The sequence below is a fragment of the Glycine soja genome, chromosome 16, assembly GCF_004193775.1.
Source record: "Glycine soja cultivar W05 chromosome 16, ASM419377v2, whole genome shotgun sequence".
Classification (NCBI taxonomy): domain Eukaryota; kingdom Viridiplantae; phylum Streptophyta; class Magnoliopsida; order Fabales; family Fabaceae; genus Glycine; species Glycine soja.
The window spans coordinates 37632247-37655330 of NC_041017.1; the positions used below are offsets into that span (position 1 = coordinate 37632247).

General features: G+C 31.3%; 2 protein-coding genes across 3 annotated transcripts; both read left to right on the forward strand.

Annotated features, from left to right (window-relative positions):
* The first annotated feature begins 1595 nt into the window (after positions 1 to 1595).
* On the forward strand, positions 1596 to 10009 carry LOC114389351. 2 transcript variants are annotated; one of them, XM_028350004.1, is made up of 7 exons: positions 1596 to 1999; positions 3924 to 4043; positions 4154 to 4197; positions 4871 to 7768; positions 8097 to 8201; positions 8354 to 8525; positions 9412 to 10009. In XM_028350004.1, the coding sequence occupies exons 1-7, from the start codon at positions 1997 to 1999 to the stop codon at positions 9613 to 9615; spliced, it is 3546 nt and encodes a 1181-aa protein (XP_028205805.1). In that variant the 5' UTR covers positions 1596 to 1996; the 3' UTR covers positions 9616 to 10009. The 2 variants fall into 2 exon arrangements, with proteins under 2 accessions (XP_028205805.1, XP_028205806.1); XM_028350005.1 differs by lacking the exons at positions 1596 to 1999; positions 4154 to 4197.
* Positions 10010 to 18341: 8332 nt separating this feature from the next.
* LOC114389621 (probable metal-nicotianamine transporter YSL7) lies at positions 18342 to 22943 on the forward strand. Its single transcript, XM_028350327.1, has 6 exons — positions 18342 to 19043; positions 20363 to 20517; positions 20907 to 21004; positions 21100 to 21234; positions 21372 to 21561; positions 21658 to 22943. Exons 1-6 carry the CDS (start codon positions 18617 to 18619, stop codon positions 22759 to 22761), a joined length of 2109 nt encoding a protein of 702 aa, XP_028206128.1. The 5' UTR covers positions 18342 to 18616; the 3' UTR covers positions 22762 to 22943.
* Positions 22944 to 23084: the final 141 nt, after the last annotated feature.

Here is a 23084-nt window from a genome sequence, read left to right on the forward strand (position 1 = left end):
AATTTAATCCTTTAGTTTATTTAAGATTAAAATTCTTAATCGTTTAAAAATAAATTTCTTCTATTCAGTTTTCTCTCCTTTTCTTCTGTTTCATTCTTAAAAAAAAATCTTAAATGATTAGGAATGTCAATTCTAATTCTAAGTGAATTGAATGATTAAATTAAATAAAAAATAAAATAAATGACCAAAATAAACATTTGTCTAAATTATAATTTTTGTCCCCCTATAATTTTTAATTTATAATTTTGGTTAATGTCTTTCTAAATCAAAACATTTAATTTCCTCATTTTTAAAATAAATGTCTTAACTATAATTTAGGAAAACTAAAATTATAATTTAGACTAAATTTTTTTAAAAGATAAATGATTAAATTAAATAAAAAAATAATATAAAAGTCAAATCAAATTTTTTGAAAGATAAACGATCAAATTAGAAAAAAATAAAGTAACTTTTTTTTAAGTAAAAAGAAAGGCATTTTCATATTTTAAGGTCAATTAGGGGATTAGTTAATTATGATTGTAATAATCCAATCACATCATTTGTAAGGCTTAAGGAGAGTTTGTTGAAACTTATTTCTTAAAAAAAATATTTATCTTAATAAAATAAATAACTTATTTTCTGTTTATTTTAAGATGTAAATCTTATCTGCTTATTAAAAAATATTTTTCAAAAACACTTATTTAAAATTATTTTCTTAAGTTTAATCAAACCAATCCTAGATCTTTTCCATAAGCAGTTAATAAGTATTACACTATTAACACAGAAAACGCCCTAGTTTTGAATGACGTGATGAAACCCTTTCCCATTGAGGGAGCAATAATGCAATAGTACTAAATACAAAAAAAAAATAAAAAATCATATCTTCAATGTTCAATGTATATAAAAAAGAAAAGTTAACTTTAAAAAAGATATATTTATTCAAATATTTAAAATTTAAAAGAAGTATAAGAATGGTTAGGTGTAGTGCATGAAAAAAAACCTTTAAAATATGTATTGTTGTTACCTAATGAATAACTATGCAAAACAATTCCTTAAGGTGAATCATAGTTAAAAACCTAGCCGTAAACCGATACATCCAATGAACAATTACGTAAAACAATATCTTAACACTTTATTTTCTCTTTTTCTTTTTTTCTTCCTTTTTTCTCCTATCATATCTAAAAGGGAGTGATGTTGTTATAAATAACAACACTCAATGCCTCCATTATCGTCCTTTTTGCTTTGTGGGACACAATTTCCTTGTAACCCGATCATGAAAAACGTGAATGAACATGCCCTGTTTCGTTTCTATGTTAATTGTTTGGCTGAATAAAAAAATAACTGCAAAAATAAATACCAAATAAGAAAATTATATATTTGGATACTTTATTATTCAATTAAGAAAACATATTTTTTTAAAAAAAATATATAAATTAGGATTTGTTCAAAAAACTGCCGAAGCTGTGGGATGTAAACTAAAATGAATCGGATTAAGAAAGGAAAAAAGAAACTATTATGCTAAAAATTTATTTTCCCTTCACGCTTGGCTCGAGAATTTTTTGTTTATTGGTGCACGTGTTGTAAAACGGCAACACCAACCAGTCATTGAATCTAGTGTCATATTCATTCACTAAGAGCTTCAAATTTGACAACACAAACACAAAGAAATTATTTTATCTCATCCTTGTTTACCAAAACAATTAGCATACTAAAACGCATTCATGTGACGATAATTGTTCCTGATGATGCGAGTTTCAGTCAAATCAAAATCATTTTTTTCAAGAGTGTCTGTCTTTGGCCACTGAACTACCTCAGTGTTTCGCATGTGGTTTTGTGTTCTCAGCAAAAACCAAAGTCGCTTCCTCTATGCCAAAAGGGACACCGAGAGAGAGAGAGAGAGAGATAAAGAGAGGGTTTTTCAATCCCAAAAGACAAAACGGGTGATTACTTGAGAAAAAAGAGAGCCGTCGAGGCTTGGAAGAGAGCCTTTCAGTTCCGACCCATTAGAACTTGTATCATGGTTCGTCCCAATTTTTTTTTTCTTTGCTTTTTCCTATGTTTTTTTGTGTTTTTGGCGATTACACCCTTTTTGAGTTTTGTGTGTGTGAGATTGGATTGTTTGAGAATTTGGGGTTTTTGAATTGGGAGTGATGATGGGGTGTGGTTCTTTTTGCTGGTTTCTTTTGAAAAAAAAAATTGGTTCTTTTTTTTCTTGTGGGGATAAGTGATCGGGCTTGTGGGGTTGGTGGAATCTATATTTAGGAAATTTTTGCCTAATTTAGTTGTTCTTGTGCGTATCTGTAATCTGAAACTTAGGCCTGAATCTGAGGACGAGTTGTATGGCTAAGAATACGGATGTATCTCTTTTTGATATTTTAGGGAGGGGATTTGTGGTTCAGTCAAATTTTGCTTGTAGATTTCGTGTGAATGGTTCAGATAAGCCTTTTTTTCAAGTTTGATTTTCTTTCTTTTCTTCTTTCCTCTTTGTTTGCTTATTTATGTAGTTTTTTCAGTTTTGAGATTGGCTTTGTATAGGCTTAGTGAGGTTTTGGTTAAATTAGAAGAGGGTAACCTTTGTTTTGACTGGTAGACAGAACTCAATTCCTTTTGGGATAATTTAATCTTTTCCTGGTTTTAATTTGGAGAAACCCAAGTTGAGGTTTCTCCTTTCATGCACATATCTATTGTGTGTGTGGAATTGCATTCTTTGTTCACTTTTGAATTTTGAATAGTTCTCTCTAGACTTTCAAATTCATTTGTTCATGAAAGCCAAGAAAACTGGAGGAGTTTGTATGTATGTCTAATGTCCAGAATTGAACCAAAGGCTATCAGCAGCTAGGGGGGATTTTTATTGAATGTGCTTGCGTAGATTTGTTAAGTTGAGTTTGTCAGGTTTAGATGCCATCTATTATGTTAGAATCAAGAAGGTGCATTCAAAGATTGCAGAATCGAGGTATTTGTTTGTTAGGAATATTCCTGTTCGACTTGGATTTTTTCAATGAAATTGGTTTAAGGAAGTTAGTTCTTTTGTGTGTGTGCTTATTTGTTATGTTTGACATGCCATCTATGCCATTTGGACTTTGGCGTTAGTCTGAAACAGTTCTTTTAATTAATTATCATTCAGTGTTTTGCAGTTTTTAATTTGTTGTGTTGCTTCTTTGACATTGAATTTCTGCGCTTTAGCCATTGTATTTCTGATAATGCATAACCTGTTTCAACTGTTTCAATATTGATATTATCATTGCTCCCATGTCTTTGGATTGAAGGAACATGGCTAATTTATTGTGTCTAAGCAATGTGGCTACTGTTCTTTATGTAGTTATCCAAGTAGTGGTTTGCTATCTAAGAGGAGAAACTAGTTTTGGTAATATGCACATAAGGTTAGGCGCAACAGATTATACTGGGTTTGGTCTTTTGATTCTGCAGGTTTTCAGGAATTATACTTTCTTATTCTGCTGTCAGTTTTTCTATTAGAACACTCTCCATCATATGGCCATGTTCTACCTTTCCATGGCCAACAGTTTTCTGGAATTCTATCTTCTTTTTTTAGTTATTATTAGAAACGTTGAAATTAAATTTGCTCCTTGGTTGTTTGTTTGGTAAATGGTTATCTTTTAGAACTATGGCAAGAAAGAAGCTAATAAAATAAGAAAGTAAAGAAGCATACCATTTTTTGTCTGTGTTTCTGTCACTTGTGTTTAGATGTTTTTCTCTTGTTCTGATTTTAGCTTGCAAGTTTTTCAAGTGACCATGATCTGTTTATAACTTAAATTGATGTCTAGTTGACTTTTAGGTCATTGAAAATCATTTCAAGTTGATAACATAAACAGTAAAAGTATTTGAATATCAGTTCTCTAGAGTAATATTCTTTGTTTTGAAAATTGCAATTTCTTTCTTCTCATTGTTTCCTTTTTCTTTTTGGCCAATACTTCTAATATGGACAGGCGAGGAAGATGCATTGTGCCCCTCAAGAGATAGGCAATGATAGTCCAAAAGTTTCAGAAGCAAGAAAGGATTCCATATCAACCGTATATCAACAGCAAAATAAACTCACATCTTTAGAGGTCACAATAAATTCCAGTCCTTTTTTTTACATGACTTTTTAATTGAGTTTGGAAAGGAAGTTGGTCCTTACCTCAATTTTTTCCTCTTTAAATGTAATTCTTTTGTTCAGGATTGTCAAGAATCTTCTCTTTTAAAGATTAACACTGATAGTAGGTAATATATTTTTATGACTGTAGCATTTCTTTCATTATCTTTTGTTCTTTTGGTAACATGAATCTATAATTAATTTGCATGTTTCTTTTGTTGAAATTGTTGGCCGATTGATATAAAATGTATTCCTAGCCTTCTAGCATATTCTTTAGAAGTGTATTATTCCTTGTAGAATGGTTCTAAGGCTTATACCAAAAGCTGGTAGTGTTATTGATTCTGTGCATGGTGGGAGGGAACATAAGTCCATGATGGTATTTTCATAATGATGTTTCTCACTTCATTCTACATCTTCTTGGTATCCTTGTTTTTTCATTATTCTACTATTTCCTAATTTTGTATCATCAATTGAGGAAATAGGGTTGGAAAAAATTGTTTCACAGTTTTTTATCTATGGCAAAAACTTCAAAGAGGTGATCTGGTCTTTCTTTGCGGTGATTGAGGGTTATAAAAGACACAAGACAAATAGCACATTTATTTTGAATGTAACAATTTTTTTTTTAATTTCTTCACAATTTTGAAGCTTTTAAGCCTCTAAATGGCAGCATGACTCAAATATATTTTGCCATTGTTATGTTGCTCCCTTACTCTTTTATTTAGTTGTTTATGTTTTTTTGTATTCAGAAGACACTTGAAACTTGGAAGTGATAATGGTTATGTTCTGCTTATTATTGATCAGGTGTGCAATCCTTCCAATCTTTAGCTTCGAGCCTGATGGAACCTGGAGAATTGTTGCCCTACCAGTGCAGTGTCAAAATCACATTAACTTAGCTTCTGGTGTAAATATGGATGGTCTGCAACTCCTTTTCCCTCCACCTCTCAATAGGTTGAAGATTGATCAATGTAAGGGGCCTAGAGTACCTCTTCCTCCCTATGCTTATTCAGCTAAATCATGTACTAAAAAAGGCTTTACTGGCTCAAATGTGCATCGTCGATGTCAAAACAAGATTGCTAACAGAGTTTCTAAACTGAATGAACTCCCCGACAATTCTTGTTCTCAAAGTTCATTAGTCAGTGGCCCTGGCTTGTTCCCTGGTAGTTCTGCTGCACTTAATTCATCTGATAAGTACACAAGTCATTCCAAGGAAGATGACAAGTCTTTGAAGAAAAACTCAAGAAAAAGGGCAAGAAAGAAAGTTAAACAGAGTAAGAAGAAGTCAAGTGACAGTGGCTCTCCTGAACGTGAAGTTCTTACTGAGGAATATGTCTCTGTAAGTTTGACTTCTGAGACCTGCAGCAGCAATGATGTGGATAAGGAGGATGTGGGAGAATTTTCAACTTCTGATGATAGGTTAATAAAATCTGATTGTGAAAGGAATTGCAACAACAATATTATGGAAGCACCTAATAGTTGCAACTCTTATCTTAATCAGGGCATGTCAAAAGCTACTGAACCTATTGTTCAAAGTTCTGCCGGAGAATGTGCCACATTTGAACCCAAGAATCAGCTCCAAGATGAGGGCCCTGATTTTGAAGTCATTGATAGAGGAATAAAGGACATCCAACACATGGAGCCATGCTGTTTTAATGATGTACATGACTCTTTGGTGCTGGATTCAGTTTCAGGTGGTTTCAGAAGTGATGAAAGTACAAATGCTAATGATACAGGAAAGCCGTCCAACAAGGCAAATTGCACAATCACTTCAGATTCAGGAGATGGATATTCTCTTGGTCAAAACTTAACGAATGGTATTCACAATAACTGTGAACATAATGAGGGGATTTGGCATGGTGGTCAAAATTGCATCAGTAATGATAAGAGAGTTAAGCAGAAGAGAACAATGTCGAAGAGTTCAGATCTAAACAAATTTGGGGGTGCTGGAATTTTGCATGGTCGAAAAGGGAAGGAAAATAGTCATTCTGTATGGCAAAAGGTTCAGAAGAACAGTTCTGATGATGGTAGTGGTGACTTGAAGAAAGTAAACACAACTTCATCACAATTTGCTTCTACTCTAGAAAAGGATCCTTCAGTTATCAAAGAATGTAATTCTGTTAGTGTAAATGGTGTATCAAAAACTGAAGATAAGAAACACTTGAAAAATAAAATTGGTAGGAAATCAAAAGCTAAAGTGGAGTCAGGTGCAAAAACGGGCCTCGACAATTATTCCAGGAAGAGTTTCCAATTTAACGGGTCTTTGTCTAATGATCATGGGAAGGCTAGTTTTCAACAGAATGACATGTTGCATATCTCTTCTCAGGAAATTGATCAACAAGGATTGAACACTGTCTCTGGATTTTCTGATATTAATTGCCTTATGGATGGGGTCCAGACCAATGGAGTTGAACAGGTAACATCTGAAATAGGTCACAGTGCAGAGTTTCATCTGGAGGAGTCAGGTCCACAAAAAAGTGCCAGCAATATAATTGCAAACACAAACAATGAAAATATAGATAGTCAGGATAGCTCATTCATAATGCCAGGTGAGTACATCAATCAATCAAATATGTCTGAGGAGCTGTCTCCAGATTCTTGTAATCTTGAAGGTGATGAGGTTGGTCAAAATGAGAAAGAAGTTTCTTCTGCAGACTACAATGCACAAAACCACAGTTCTGGAACTACCCTATGGAAATGGATACCAGTTGGGAAAAAAGATAGAGGGTTGGAAAAATCTGAATCAAATAGTGCACCACCAGAAAATTCTGATGCATCCTCTCGTAACAATTCTAACTCTGAAAGCAGTGTTGAACCAGAAGTGGCCTCTTCTGAAAATCCGGATTCACTAAATGCAAGCAGAGCATGCAACGGCCAGATTTACGACAAAGTGTCTTGTCTAGATGAGGGTGAGAACCACAAAATGGGTAGTCAGGTTGCACGTACATTGACAGAGCACAGGGACAAGCATGAAGCTGCTAATCACATGTTTTATGAATGTGAAAATCAAGATATGTTAGAAAATTATTCTTACAGAATAGCTCAAGCTGTGAATGATGCCTGTAAGGCACAACTGGCTTGTGAAGCAGTACACATGGCTACAGGTGGTCCAGTTGCAGAGTTTGAAAGACTACTACATTTTTGTAGTCCTGTTATTTGTAAGTCACTCAGTTCACACAGTTGTTCGGCCTGCTCACACAACCATGGTGGTGGTGCCTCACTGTGCAGACATGAGATCCCTGACCTATCTTTGGGATGCCTGTGGCAGTGGTATGAGAAACATGGGAGCTATGGGTTAGAGATAAGGGCTCAGGGTCATGAAAATCCGAAGAGACAAGGAGGTGTTGCTGATTTTCCATTCCGTGCCTATTTTGTCCCTTCTTTATCAGCAGTTCAGCTGTTTAAGAACCATGAAAATTTATGTGTAAATAACGGTGACAGGCTCCCAAATTCTGAGGTTTCAGAGGCATGTGAAATGGTTGACATTTCAGCAAACTCATCTACTGCCAGTCAACATTCAATATTTTCTGTTCTCTTTCCTCAGCCTCGCAATCAGGACAAAAGCAGTCAAACACCAAAGGAGATGGCTTCTATCAATAATGCATCTATTCCGTCTATCAACTCAACCTGCTCTGGTGATTTAGAACTTCTTTTTGAATATTTTGAATTTGAGCAACCTCAACAAAGACAACCTCTTTATGAGAAGTAAGATTCTTCATCTCTTTATTCCTGTCATTAAACACAGTGGTTTTCAATGTATCTATCAGTCTTCAATTTTTTAGGATAGTGCTTCTCATTTCAATCTTAAAATGATTATATGATACTGAATAATTTTAATCAGATCATCAAAATTTATGCCATTATACTCTGTAGGAATTAGGAGGAGGGGGAGGGCAGTTGAATAGATGACTTACATGAGAGAAAATGTTTTCACCTTTTTTTTTCTGTCTATAGAGTCGTAGATGTTTTGCCATTATAAGAAGCAGGTTTGTTAGTTGAACACATGCATGATTTGATTTTGGTCTTCTTACAGGATACAAGAACTGGTTAGAGGCCATATACCAATTGAATCTTCAACTTATGGGGACCCAACAAAACTGGATTCAATTAACCTACGAGATCTTCACCCTAGATCTTGGTAAGTGATCTACATGTCAATTATGTTTTTCGTGAAAAAGAAAATGTGATTGTATCTGCCTTAAGATCAGATAACCAGAAATAAGCATTATCTTGACTTAATTTCGAGTGATATTTCAAATGGTAGTAGCACTAAGACCACCTGATTTCCAGGTTCTCAGTTGCATGGTACCCTATTTACCGCATACCAGATGGCAACTTTCGTGCATCTTTTTTGACTTACCATTCACTTGGACATTTGGTTCGTAGAAGAACTTCAGATTTGTCAACTGTAGGTTCTTGCATAGTATCTCCAACTGTGGGGCTTCAAAGCTACAATGCCCAGGTATGAGTTTTCTTGCTTATTATTCATCCATGCATTGAGATGAACCTTTCAATTGGTCAACCAAAACCTTTCGAGACGAGTCAATTGCATATAATATTTTGACTCGTTTACATTATTCTGTTTATGTGGCTGATTTCAAGATAATTGGAAATTTTATTAGTATATTCAATCATGTAAATCACTGTTTATTTGGAGGCAGTCTTTGCCAGGGGTGGGGGAAATTAATAATGTAAAAGGTGAATCTTCTAATCCCCACCAGTGGTGAAAAGATGAACTTTTGCAGTTTGCTAAAAGAGAAGACAAGGGAGAAGTTATTTACATTGGGAATATAATTGGAAGATGTTGGTGGAAGTATGTTGTTGAATGAAGTTGTTCAAATTATACTTAGTTTGTTTGCTCTGATTATGGCTCTGTTTAGATAAACTTTTCAATAAAAAACCTACAGACAGGAAAAGAAAATAAGATAAAATGGACTAAACTGTTTTCATAAGTTAAAATCAATTTATGGCCTCAACTTTTATAACAGTTCTCTCATTTAACTTCAGAGACTGAGATGCATAAATTGATTTATATTTATGGAAATAAGTTTGATTTATTTTGCTTTTTTTTTTCTTCTTCTATAAATGTTTATGTAGAAAAGTTTATTCAAACAGAACATATTAAGAAGTTTAAAATACCATCCATCTAATTTGGTTTGCTATTATTTTTACACGAGTAAGTTTTTAGGTGAAAGAAAGAAGGTCATTATATTATGTCTTCAAACCATTGTGATTGTAATAACGCTTCATTATAAGTCACTGATTTCCTTGCAATGAAACTTTTGATAGGTAATGTACATATTATTTTAGTCTTACTAACAATTAAGCACTTGATGTGATATGAAAAGGGTGAATGCTGGTTCCAGCTGAAGCATTCTGCACCTGCAGCAGAAATGGTGAACTTAGAACCTTCTTTACTTCTTAAAGAGCGTTTGAGGACACTTGAGGAAACAGCATCTCTCATGGCAAGAGCTGTGGTCAACAAGGGGAACCTAACCTGTACAAACAGACACCCTGATTATGAGTTTTTCTTGTCTAGGCGACGGTATTGAATACTGATACCTCAAAATTTGCACCATTAATAATCACCATGAGTAGGCCAGCTGCTAGTTACAACTTACAAATGAATGATTTTGGCTACATTCATCACATAGGATATTACCCCAAGTAGGATCTAAGTGTGATTGATGGTGTTGGATGTGTCTTTTAGGCCCTAGTTTCAACATAAATTCGTTTGTACATACATAGTTTTGTGCAGTACCATTTTTGGTTTTTTCAGTTCTCACTTTTAATTTTGCTTCTTGTTAGAGAGCAATAAATTTGTAGCGCTGATGTGAGAGATTATGATTCTTGTTTTTCATAGCTTGAATTTAGTGAATGCTGCCATAAGTGCGTTCATGGTTCATACAAGGTTTTGCTTTTAATGCATTCATACTTAATGTCCAACTTGCTCTTCTCCCATTTAAAAATATAATTGAATCAATCCTTGATTCCAAGAGAACTTTTTATGATAGATATGTCATCTATTTAACAAAACAATCTATCTGTTTTACTCTATTGAACTTGAAAGGTAATGCCATCGCATTAACCCATCAACTGCACTCTATAAGCACAATTTTGTCACATCAACAAAACTATTTATGTATCATTTTAAGTCTTTACGCGTCTTTTGTTTTACTAATTTTAATCTCTTTCATTAAATATTAAACAGGCCTCATTCATAGATAACCACTACATTATTTATAAATTTCCCAACACTTGCTTTATTTTCCTCTAAGTGACTAATACTATTTAACCTCTCTCGTATGTCTTTTACATTGTTTATTGAAGCTAAATTTCATAATTTGCTATACAACTTCATGCATTATGTTTTTTTAAATTCTTTTTGTTTCATTTTTTATAATTTAAGTGAGTATTGTTTATTTTTCTCAAACGATGATATTATATATAGTTAAAGATATTTTTTGCATATTAATTATACTAGTCATTCCACATACCTCTATCTTTTTTATTTAAGTTATTAATAGTAGTAAAAAAAATTAGCATCCCCGAGTGAGGTCATTCATGGCTATAAACCTAGTTTGTTATCACTGAGCACCTGAAGCAGTTATTTTAGTTTAATTACTAATTTTTTGAGTTTAAATCTTCAATATACAATTATGTTTACTAATCCTATCCGATATGAGTAAGATTAGCTTATGTGTTAGATACCTATGATCTCTATCTTATATGTTAGACTATAGTACACTTATTATTATTATTATTATTCATCTCCTTAAATAAATCCCGACTTAAGCGTCAGAACTTGTTTGCATATATTTATTCCCACACTTTGTCGCATGGAATTACCTGAAGAACAATTATGTTATTGTTTGTGAAGGATCTGATTAGCTGAAGAAGTTCAACATGACAAAAGGAAATTATTTAATTTTAACTTTTAAGGTCTAGTAGACTTAGACTTGCATAATGATTTTTTTTTTTATATAAAAAACAGAATGAATTTCTTTTATTTAAAGGACTCATTACCATGTCAACTCATTCATATTGTCACGTTGACATAAACAGTCAATTGAAATCTCATATTAGTATTTTCTATTTCTATTAAATATTGAATGTGAAGTTAATAAATAAACTAAATTTGAACAAATAAAATATTAGGAGATCAAATTTAAGGGGGGAAATGGAGAGACTAAATTTGTGAAATTGGGAAAGAAAAAACACACACAATTAAATCTATTTTAAGATCATTGTTATTTAATTCTTCAAGAAATAATTGTTATTTAGGAATGCAAGTACAAATTAAATGCCATTGATATACCAAATTTTAAGGAAATATAACTATACTCGATTAAATTAACTTTTTGTTCTATTGATATTCTCTTATATAATTATGCGCAAATATCAAAAGGATATAATTTTTAAAAACGGCAATAAATAGATTCAAAATAAAATATTTAAAAGAAGAATTATTTTAAAACAAAAGAAGAAATTAATTCAGGTTATTTACTTATCTTGATGTTACTTTTGTTAAAATAATGCAAAATCCAACAAATGAGGAGTTTCTGGGTGAAATTAGGGTATAGCGTGAGCTTGACGCACGTGGAATCGTCGTTATCAAAGTTAAATTAATGATAAACAATAGACACACGTCATAACCTAAGGATTCTTTCTACTCAGCAAAAAAAAAAAAAATAACCCTAAGGATTCTTCTTTCATGTCATTATCTAACTTTCACGTGACTGCACTATTGGATGAAACTTTTTTAATAAAGTTATTATGTGATTTTTGTATCTCTAAAATATTATTAATTCTTTCAAAAGTTGTGTGTTCTTTAAAAATATTTAATTATCATAAAGTTTTCACTTTTTATTTATCAATTAAAAACCCAAAAACAATAGCACCTATATTTTTATATTTATTGAACACTGTTCTTTTAGGTAAATCTAAAATATCTTTTGACTAACCCTAGAGATTAATCTCTCGAAACAATGTTTATTGGTCAATTTTATTCGTCTAATTAAGTGACATCTGATAAGGAGAGCTTAATTTTATTCCAATTGAGTTGTGACAAGAAGCTTTGTTTTTATACATTCAGTGTCATATTAAAATATTTTTATATTTGTCAAAAGGAATGCTTGCAATATATTATGTTTTGTAAAGAAGTAAGGAAATTTATTAAATTGTGAGTGAACCAAACATTTCGTAAAATTCACGTTAATTATATCTAATATTAAACAGTAAGTTAGAAATATATTAATATTTTTCTTGTCAAAGTATAGTAGATCTTCTTGGTGCTAGTGATTTTGATTAATATAATTTAACAATCTATCCAAAATATGTATATGTCTATATATTAAAGTAAATATAATTTATAACACCAGAGTTGTACAACATGGCCCTCTTAAGTTGTTTTTTTATTATTTTTATTAAGGCTACTTCTTAATTAATAACTACAAATTAATTCTTTTAATGCGAAAAGAACACGAATTAATTTTATCTTTTCTTATAAAGTCTTGTTAGGCCTACAATCAAGAATTTAATCTTAACTAATATATTTAAATTTTTTAATTATTTGTCAATTATGTAAAATTTTATTGATAATTTAATTATATAAATGTATATAAATATATCAACTATTTATATCGCAGTCAAATGCTTAATTCGCATTCGCAAGAAAGGTGGACAATTATAGATAATTCATATCGAGTTTTATCACTATTTCACTGTTCATAGTGTTTGGTTGGAGAAAAATATAAGAAAGAAAGGGTAGGAAAGAGATTTTAGATAGCTTTTGTTGTTTGATTTAATTTTTTTTTTTAAAAAAAAAGATGAAAGAGGAATGGTAGGGAGCAAAATCTCTCATCCGATTTTAGCTCATTCCAAATCTTCCCTACAAAATTGGAGAAATTTGAAGAGAAGAAAAAGGATATTTAAAAATTTTAATTATAAAGATTAAAATATCTTTATTTATATTTTGAAATTTAAAATTATAAAGATACAAATATAATTTAATTTTTCAAATTATTTCCTTCCCCTTATGAATCAAACAGAAAAAAAACTTATCTATCCTTCACTCCATTAAAACCCACCACTCTCCTCTTTTTAACCCAAAAAAAAAAAGGGACTAATAAAAATTTCTTCCCTTTCCTTCTATTAAAATAAAATTCCTCACTTTTTTTTTCCTTCTTTTAAACCAAATAGTCATTTAAGGTTCATGTGTTAGAATACCGTTGTCCCCCTTAAACGTAGTTTGCTCAAAACACCTCTTTTTATCTTTTTGGTTTAGACGCATAGGAATTTATGTGGCCAAGATTTTAACGGGTAAGCAAACATGTATTAAGCTATAATAACTTCCACACATTAGTTTGAACTCTTTTGCACAATATCTCATTTTAAATACGCATACAATTTAAATACAACTAAATAAATATGTTTAATAATATTTTTTAATCAAAATTAACGATTCATTTTAATCAATTTAGCTGTCAAAATAAAGTAAAAAATATTGTGACAAAATATTTTTTTTTAATTAAAAACAACTCCAACAGCATTATAATGACTTAAGATTTTTCATTGTCACACGTCTCAATGTAGTTCCATTCAATCTCAAATTCCACAAAGAAACTTTTGTTGCCTTCAATTCCAAGACGGTGATAATGAGGTCGCCATAATAAATACATTTTTTTTTGGATAAGTAGCAAAACTATTTTTAATTAGAGTGTCACAACATATTTGTTTTCATAGAACCATAATAAAATATTTCGTGGTCAATGTTTCTTTTGGTTTTTTTAGAGATGTTTCTTTTGAGTTAAACATTGTTATAAATGTATCTTATTATTTAGGATGAAAATTGTCATAATTTTTTTTAAATGTTAGTTATTTGTTTTTGTTAGAATATTAGTGAGAGATTTGAATAATTGAACCATGACCCCTTTCCTTTTTCCTCCAACCATTAAACAAATTTTGTAACTCTTAAATATTATTATAAATATGTCTCGCAGATTCCACAGTCAGGAATTCAGGATGAAAATGACATTCTTTTTTCCCAATTGAGAGATAAAAGTGTATATTTTAATTTATCGGATCAAAGAAAATTTGATACATGAAGGAAATTGATTATAAATTTTTTGTTAATTAATATTTTTTTCAATGTGACCACATGCAACAAAACAAAATTAAGTTAAAGAAATAAATTAATTTCAAATCATGACGTGTTAAGATGCAAGACATGCTTGACCATATAAACACCAGATTATTAGAGACAAAAGTGTAATCCATGTTTACAGCTCTTACAAACACTACGAAAATAGTGAGATAGAAAAACAAAACAAGTCAATATCATGTTAGAACAGTAACGATTCCTTATTTAATTATTAGTTGCTTAAGATCAAATCTTACCCATCACATCTTATATTTTCTAATATGCATTATTGGTTCTCAACTTATTTGTTTATTCCATAAAGAAATTATTTGTTTATAGATTCCTTGATTTCATTTCTATTAATTAGAAGATCAGCATGACAGCATTCCGATGTGATCTAAAAATGATCTTGTATAGGAACACGATTTTTTTTGCAGAAACTATGTTCTGTATTCTTATTATCATCATTGTCAACGATGTGTGAACTACCAACAAAAACTAGCAAATGAAAGAAAAGGTTTCAGACATTGTTTCCGGGGTCTAATTATGCAAAATAATATAACACATCAGATATAGACTTATACCTAGAAGGAAATAAATTTATTTATAACATAACAATAACAATCAAATACAAAGATCAGTACCATTCACCATCAATAGCCAGCTGTATTTCACATGAAACTCGCAAAGTTCATAGCTTTGGAACCAACTCCATCACACTTCATTATTATTTTTTATTGCAAAAATACAAAATATATCCTTCAGACAATATAAGGAAAACCAAAACATCATGTTGTTTTCCCAGTCTAATATTTTTGTGTTTGCAAAAATAATTTTAGTTCAAATTAAGTTGAAAGTGAGGTGAATTGGGTTTAAATTGATTTTTTATTTTAAAAACAAATTTACAGTATAACTTAATATAATTTTTTAATCTAATGCAAAAACTACTTAATATTATTTTAACTTTTAAAATTAATTTTGGACTATTATCATTTAATTTTTTCAGCATAAAATCAAATATATATAAAGTTTACATAAAGTTGTTTTAATTTATATTTGTTCTTTTTTTTATTATTATAGAAAATCAAACTAAAAATCAAACACATGCAGGTTTCGTAGAATCGTCCATCACGGTGTGCCAACAAGTCTACATAAGATAGAGACAAATTTCATTACCTTTTATGGCGTGCGAATGAATTTAGATAGACGTATATCCATAGTCATGGCATGAGTGGCAAAGGAAAAGAAGAAAAATAGTAGTAGCAGCAATCATGGCATTTATCTACGGCATGGGAATTAATACCAATGGAAACGCCAAGCTAGGAATTCTGCACTGCCTTACCCAAGTTGACCATAAAAGTCACTATTATTTCCTATATATGAATTATTTTTCATTTTAAATATTTTATTAATATTTTTAAAATTAAATCATAAATCTTATTATATTTATATTTTTTTCTTTCTTTAGTTAGATGTATAATAACGTTTGAGGTGTTTTATCATATATTTTCTTAACTGAGTTTAATAGTGATATACTAACGTATCACTTTTAAAGTAATTATCTTAAAAAAAATAATAAATTTATTATGTATATTGAATTGTGATTAGATGATAATGTAAATTTTTTTTATCATATTAATGTATAATTCATTTTATCAAATAATAATATGTCATATATCATTCGGCATGTTAATTAACTCATACAATATTATTGGAGGGATGTAATTTAATTGATCAAGGATGTAATTCAATTGATTAAGTGACTTGGACGAACTATATATTGTGATTTTTTTTTTTGAATGGAAGGGGCAAAACCCCCCTCAAAGATCAATTAAAATCAATGTGAAAAAAAAGATAAAATTTACATGGAATAAAAGGTGACATAAAATTAAAAGAGATACATGATATCAACCATCAAATTTTAAACTAGAGACATCCCACAACCGTTTAATTTGTCAAAAAGTTATTGTAAACTTCTAATATCTATTTTCGATTTCTACTAATATAAAAAAACCTTATGCAAAAATATTCAATATGAATTGAAACTTATACTATATCTTTAGATATCCTTTTGAAAAAGGAATTTTGCTGTCCTTGTAACCTGCCATATTTAAACAAGTTACTACCATATATAGAAAATACTCATAGTCTCATAGAGTATGTACCAATAATAATAAAAAAACCTCATATAGTTTTCACATTAAATGAGCGATTATGATTTTTTATTCAATACTTTTTTTTGCTGAGGATTTTATTCGTTACTTTATACCATCGCTAATTAAAAACCCCATTTAATGATAATAAAGATTGTGTGAACAAACGTATACATATATTAACAGTGTTATTCAAGTTTAGTTTAATGCTTATAAACGAGTTTTTCAAACTTAAACTTTGACTTTTTAACAAAAATAGAAAGCTTGATATTTATATTAATTTAATTCATTCATGATACGAATTTAAAACTTTAACGTAACTTATTTTAAAAAAAAATGTTAGCCACACTTCTTCTCACACTTTTTTTTCCTAAGATTTTCAATGAGAAGGAGTGTCAGAGATACAGATAACTAGCTAGCTAGCATTCCTCTTAACAAATCATTTTTTATAATTTAAATAGTTTTTCATCAAATTAATATTTAACAAACACTCCCCTCTTTGCCTACGAAAATAAATATCATATCCGAAGGGAAAAAAATGTCTCACTATTTTTTAATTATATTTCACTAATATTTTCAATAAGTGTTCATTTAACATTTTAATATAATATTATTAATAATAAGATTAGTTTTATAAAATTAATGTTTTATTTATTTATTTATTATATTTTCTTGATATGTATAAAATAATTTAAGATGACATTTATTGTAAGACGGTGAGAGATTTTTTTTTTAAAAAAGGTGAAGTATAAATAAAAAAGTAATTATATATTCATAAAGACCAGTAAAATAATAATAAAAAATAATTAATGATAAAGTGATAAATATTTGAACACGCATACTCCCAAACACCAAGATTTTGTGTATTTTTGGAAAACAAGTGGCAAGGCCCTGGATGTACATTGAATCCAAAATTATTCCTTTCCTTGCTTCTGAAGAAGTAAGTTGGGTTTCGGTACCCACATCCCAAACACATTCCATTCATCAGTACAATTTATCAAATTAAGTTTTGGAATTGGATTTAGTTTAATAGAAAAGACTAATTTTTCATATGATGAATCTAGATTTGAATGTTTAGAAAAAATGTTAATATGCAGTATTTGATAATATATCAAACAAAATTGCCGGTAAAATAAAGATTGTGGGCAATTACTTATCGTGTTAAATTTAGAATGTAATATATCGAACATAATTGAGTTTGTAGCTTAAGTATGTAATTATATTTATAGTTGTCTGTACTCCTGTCAAATCCAAAAAAAATATCACCATACCTATGATCAATGGAAAAAATTAATTAAGAGCTTGGCTTTTAAATTGTCTTTTAATATTAAAAATATTCCCGAATCTTAAAATATTTTTAAATTAGTCAACAATAAAAAATATTACATATTTTATTAATTTATAATTGATTAAATATCAAATTTCCTTTTAATAATTGAAAACTTAAAAATATCATTAAATGATAAAATGTTAGTCAATTATTCAAAATTAAAAAATATTAAATTAATTTTAAATTTATTATATTATATCTTTGACTAAACACTTTTAATTCATTCACCAATCAATAAGTAATAAGAAAATAAAATGTTTTTTTTAAAGAATAACAATGAATTTTAGACACTTTAAAACTTATTTGGCATCTAGAAATACAAAAATAAAAGAGAGAAAAAAATATAAATATAAAAGGTAAAATAATGTGATTAAAAAATAAATAAAAATAATAAGTATTAATGAAGTGTTGAAAAAAAATGAAGTTGCTATATGCTATATAAGAGAATTATGAAATTCTTAGTTGTAGAAACCAAAAAAATAAAAAAGTAGTAGTATAATTCTATAGTCTTCTACAGTTGGACATATCCACCCCAATTTGCATCCAAATCCAAGGGCCCCCCATCACCCATCATTGTCGTGTGCTGGTCTATTCTATTCCACCATGTCACACTTATTTTTAGCAAAGTTGTAACTTTACATTGGACTTCAACTTGCTATCACATTCACATTCTCTCTGTCTCTCTCTCTCTCTCATCCACCAGCTGGTGATATTGATGTCCATGGCTCCATCCATAAATACTACTAAGTGAACCACACCATGCAGATTCCAACTCCAACCTTGGAATAAAAGGTGAAAAAAAACAGCAACTTTAACCTAAGACAAGAGAGTAGTATCTAGGAAGTTTCACCTTCCTTGGAGATTCCAACTCACATCAAAATTTGAGGAAGATCTCAACCACTTCACTTTCCAAGAGGAGGTGAGGCATCATGGCTCAAAATGGAAGTGGGGATAGAGTAGTGGTGGACAATGGTTTTGAATCCATTGATGATGCATACGATCATGAACACAAGCTGAGTCAAAAGGGTAGCACCAAGGTCAAGGAGGAAGAGGTTTCTGTGGAGAGGGTGTTCCAGCACCTTCTGGTGCCATCATGGAGGAACCAATTGACAGTGAGAGCCTTTGTGGTCAGCTTTGCACTCAGCATACTCTTCAGCTTCATTGTGATGAAGCTCAACCTCACCACTGGTATTATTCCTTCACTCAATGTCTCTGCTGGCCTTCTGGGGTTCTTCTTTGTGAAGACATGGACCAAGTTCTTGGAGAAATCTAACATGTTGAGGCAACCCTTCACAAGGCAAGAGAACACTGTCATCCAAACCTGTGTTGTTGCATCCTCTGGCATAGCCTTTAGCGGTACCTTCTTTCTTTCACTCTATTCTATGCCTTTGTGAATTTGTTAATGTTGCTGTGATACCTGTAGTGTTTTGAATTGGTTAGTTTTTGTGATTTGTGACTTTTTTTTTTTTTTTTGTTTCATGAGGTTGATATTGTTGGTTTTGAATTTAACAATAATTTTTTGAAAAGGTTGGATTTTTGGTTCCGTTACAGATTCTACAGTGTGATAGTTTGTGGGGGATTTGAATTTGAGCTAGGCCTAGTTTAATTTCTAGTGTTGACAGATCTAATTCCTCAGAGAAAAAATGAAATCATTTTCTCACTATCAAATCATTTACAGAGAAATTTTCAAAGGAGAAAGTAGTAATATCATAATAAAGATTATAATTGATAAGCCACTGGAGGGGTTAATTGAATCAGCATGAAATCAACTTTGTTCTTTTTTTTTTCTTCATTGAAATTTCCTTATTTTAGAGTTGAGCCAACTCTCTCAATCCCTCTGATTGAATAAATTGGAAGAAATTTATGGCCGGACGATATCATATGTTTTTTTCTTCTTTTTTGTGTGGTGGTGTTATCACAATCTTTTGTTTTTGCTATCAAACGTTACTTCTTTTCACATCAGACGATACCTATCTTCTAGAATCTACAGTACTGACTTTGGAAAAGCCACTGGAGATGAGCTGCAAAGTCATCAAATTTGTCCATGCCTTGAAAGATTCGACTTTTTCTTTGTTTTCAAATTTCAAATTATGACAACAACTTCGGAAAATTTTGGGCTACACTTATTATTAAACCAAGTTGATGCGATTGAATAATTAGTTGATGTTTTCTACCAACTTCAACTGAACATCAGCAGAAGTTTTAAGTTACTTTATCTCATCTTTCATCATTATTTTATTAAAAATTATAAATTTTGTATCATTAAACATATTGTATCATGGATAATTCTAACAACACACTTTTTTTTGACATATTCTTCATTATTATTGGCCGAAATTTATTAGAAATTTCAAATGTTTCACTTCTCATCTAACAAGTTATTTTCTTGATTTTATAGCTTTCAATAGATTTTAATCAATAATAAATTATGGGTTAGAAAAATTGTTTTAGAGTGTGTTTTGCTAGCACTCCTCTTTGCATCATATTTTGAAATAAAAAGTATTGCAAACTGTTTAATCTGGTTGAAAGGTTACGTGTTAAGAAAATTGGACTTTAGAAAAAACAGAAACTCTACAATGGGATTTTGATGTTTCCAAGTTAAAGGAATCTTAGTCTGTTTGTTGATGGCCCCATCAAATGAGAATTTTCATTCTTTGATTGACTTGTATGAACAGGAGGGTTTGGAAGTTATCTCTTTGGAATGAGTGAAGAAATAGCCAAGCAATCCTCAGACCCCAGTCATTTTAAGGACCCAAAATTAGGGTGGATAATAGGTTTTCTCTTTGTGGTTAGCTTTCTCGGCCTATTCTCAGTTGTACCTCTACGAAAGGTATGACACTGCCTCATTCTTGAAATATTGATTGCATTGTCCATTGATGTTTCATTTTACTCCTAATAAATTTGAAAACAAATTTATTAATATTCTATTTAAATAAATTTCTCAATAAGCACTTATAGGAGAAGAAAATAACAAGGTAAATGAATTAATTAGCTTCTCCCATAAGTTAAAGTCAGCTTTTGGAGAAGATAAATGAGAGCTTTTGTAATTTCAGTTTACATTCTTATTTTTTTCTCGTGTGTACTTGTTTTGACCCCTAATTTAGAAAACCTGCATAGTTTTCTTTTTTTAATGCTTATCATTGTATCCCTTTAGCAATTATTATCAGTATTTCACTTGCCACAGTCTTAATTAAGTTATGCTTCTATTATTTGTGTTAGATTATGGTCATTGACTTCAAATTGACATATCCAAGTGGTACTGCAACTGCACATCTCATCAACAGCTTCCACACTCCTCAAGGAGCTAAACTAGCAAAGTAGGCACTATCTTTGGCTCCATGTTACTAGAAGTGACTGCATGAGATCTTAGACATCCTATAACTAATTTACTGTTTCTTCTGTACTCTCCCAGGAAGCAAGTGAAAATGTTGGGAAAATTCTTCAGTTTGAGTTTTTTTTGGGGCTTCTTTCAATGGTTCTACACTGCTACTGACCAGTGTGGATTTCAAGCCTTCCCTTCATTGGGGCTTAAAGCATATGAAAACAAGTATGTTGTCACATCTTCATTTTAAATGAAGTTTCTTTATCTAGAGATGTAAAGTTGCATAAATCTAACAGCAAAATACTTCAAATTGGTCATGTTCTAATCCGAAATGTGGTAATCCAATCTAAACTTATTTGCAGGTTCTTTTTTGATTTTGCTGCAATCTATGTTGGAGTTGGAATGATATGCCCATATATCATAAATATATCAGTGCTTCTTGGAGGAATTATTTCTTGGGGAATAATGTGGCCTCTCATAAAAACCAAAGAGGGTGATTGGTATGATAAGGGCCTTGGTGAGGGCAACCTTCATGGCATACAAGGTTATAGGGTAAGTTCCTTGATATAAAGTGCCTCTAGTACCACAATATTACATCCTTTGTAAGGTCTATCAATTAATTGGATTTACCTTATACCTTGAATTCAGGTATTTATAGCCATTGCCTTGATACTAGGAGATGGTTTATATAACTTCATAAAGGTGCTTACTCATACCCTTTGGGGATTGTATCATCAAATCCGGGAAAAACAAAGGGAGAATGTCCTTCCTGTTGCAGATCAAGACTCCCCCTCAAATTCTCATCTATCTTATGATGACCAGCGCCGCACCCAACTCTTCCTTAAAGATCAAATTCCCACATGGTTTGCAATTTCTGGTTATGTTGCTATTGCTGCCATCTCTACTGCCACTCTGCCACACATCTTCCCCGAACTAAAATGGTATTACATAATTGTCATCTACCTAATTGCTCCCACCTTAGCATTTTGCAATGCTTATGGTTGTGGACTAACAGATTGGTCCCTTGCTTCCACCTATGGAAAGCTAGCCATCTTTACAATTGGAGCATGGGCCGGTTCATCAAACGGTGGAGTTCTCGCTGGCCTAGCAGCCTGTGGGGTGATGATGAACATTGTTTCCACGGCCTCAGACCTGATGCAAGATTTTAAGACTGGCTACCTTACATTGGCTTCGCCACGCTCCATGTTTGTGAGCCAAATAATTGGCACAACAATGGGTTGCATAATTTCTCCTTGTGTATTTTGGATTTTCTACAAAGCTTTTCCTGACCTTGGGAGAAGTACAAGTGAATATCCTGCCCCATATGCAATTATATACCGTAACATGGCTATATTGGGGGTACAAGGTTTTGGCCATCTACCAAAAAACTGCCTCTTGCTTTGTTACATATTCTTTGCTGCTGCCGTCGCAATAAACTTGATTAAAGATTTCCTTGGCAAGAGAGGGAGGTTCATACCACTTCCAATGGCCATGGCAATACCTTTCTATATAGGGCCATACTTTGCCATTGATATGTGTGTTGGAAGTCTGATATTGTATGTGTGGGAGAGGATTAACAAGGCTAAGGCAGATGCTTTTGCACCAGCTGTAGCTTCTGGTTTGATATGTGGCGATGGAATATGGACTCTTCCTGCTTCAATACTTGCTCTTGCTGGAGTTAAGCCACCAATTTGTATGAAGTTCTTGTCAAGAGCAGCAAATGCGAGGGTCGATACTTTATTAGGGAATTAAGGTCAGGTTTGAATTGGATCTTGTGAAAAGTTACTGCCTTGTAAATCTGTGAAACATCACTTAAATCTGTGGTTTTAAGCTTTTGCTGCCATAGTAGAACTAGACAACATAGAAGGAAAAACTATTTTGTATTATATATCAGAAAGGAAGTAAATGTTTTATGTTTAGATTGCATTGTGTTTTATCTGGGTTTCCTAAATCATGTTCATTTCAAATGTGCTTCCTCTAAGCATGCCATAATTTTTTATGTATCACCAAAGTTTTAAATTGCAGTTACAGTCGCAATTTCATCACCATCTTTAATATTGCGAAAAATTGCTGAC

Bases quoted from the DNA above. Each gene is read 5' to 3' on its own strand.
- LOC114389351 (XM_028350004.1), top strand. The intron at 4,198-4,870 runs GTAATATATTTT...ATTATTGATCAG, and splicing joins AAGATTAACACTGATAGTAG to GTGTGCAATCCTTCCAATCT. The intron at 8,202-8,353 runs GTAAGTGATCTA...CCTGATTTCCAG, and splicing joins GATCTTCACCCTAGATCTTG to GTTCTCAGTTGCATGGTACC.
- LOC114389621 (XM_028350327.1), top strand. From the start codon at position 18,617: ATGGCTCAAAATGGAAGTGGGGATAGAGTAGTGGTGGACAATGGTTTT. The intron at 20,518-20,906 runs GTATGACACTGC...TATTTGTGTTAG, and splicing joins CAGTTGTACCTCTACGAAAG to ATTATGGTCATTGACTTCAA. The intron at 21,235-21,371 runs GTATGTTGTCAC...ACTTATTTGCAG, and splicing joins CTTAAAGCATATGAAAACAA to GTTCTTTTTTGATTTTGCTG.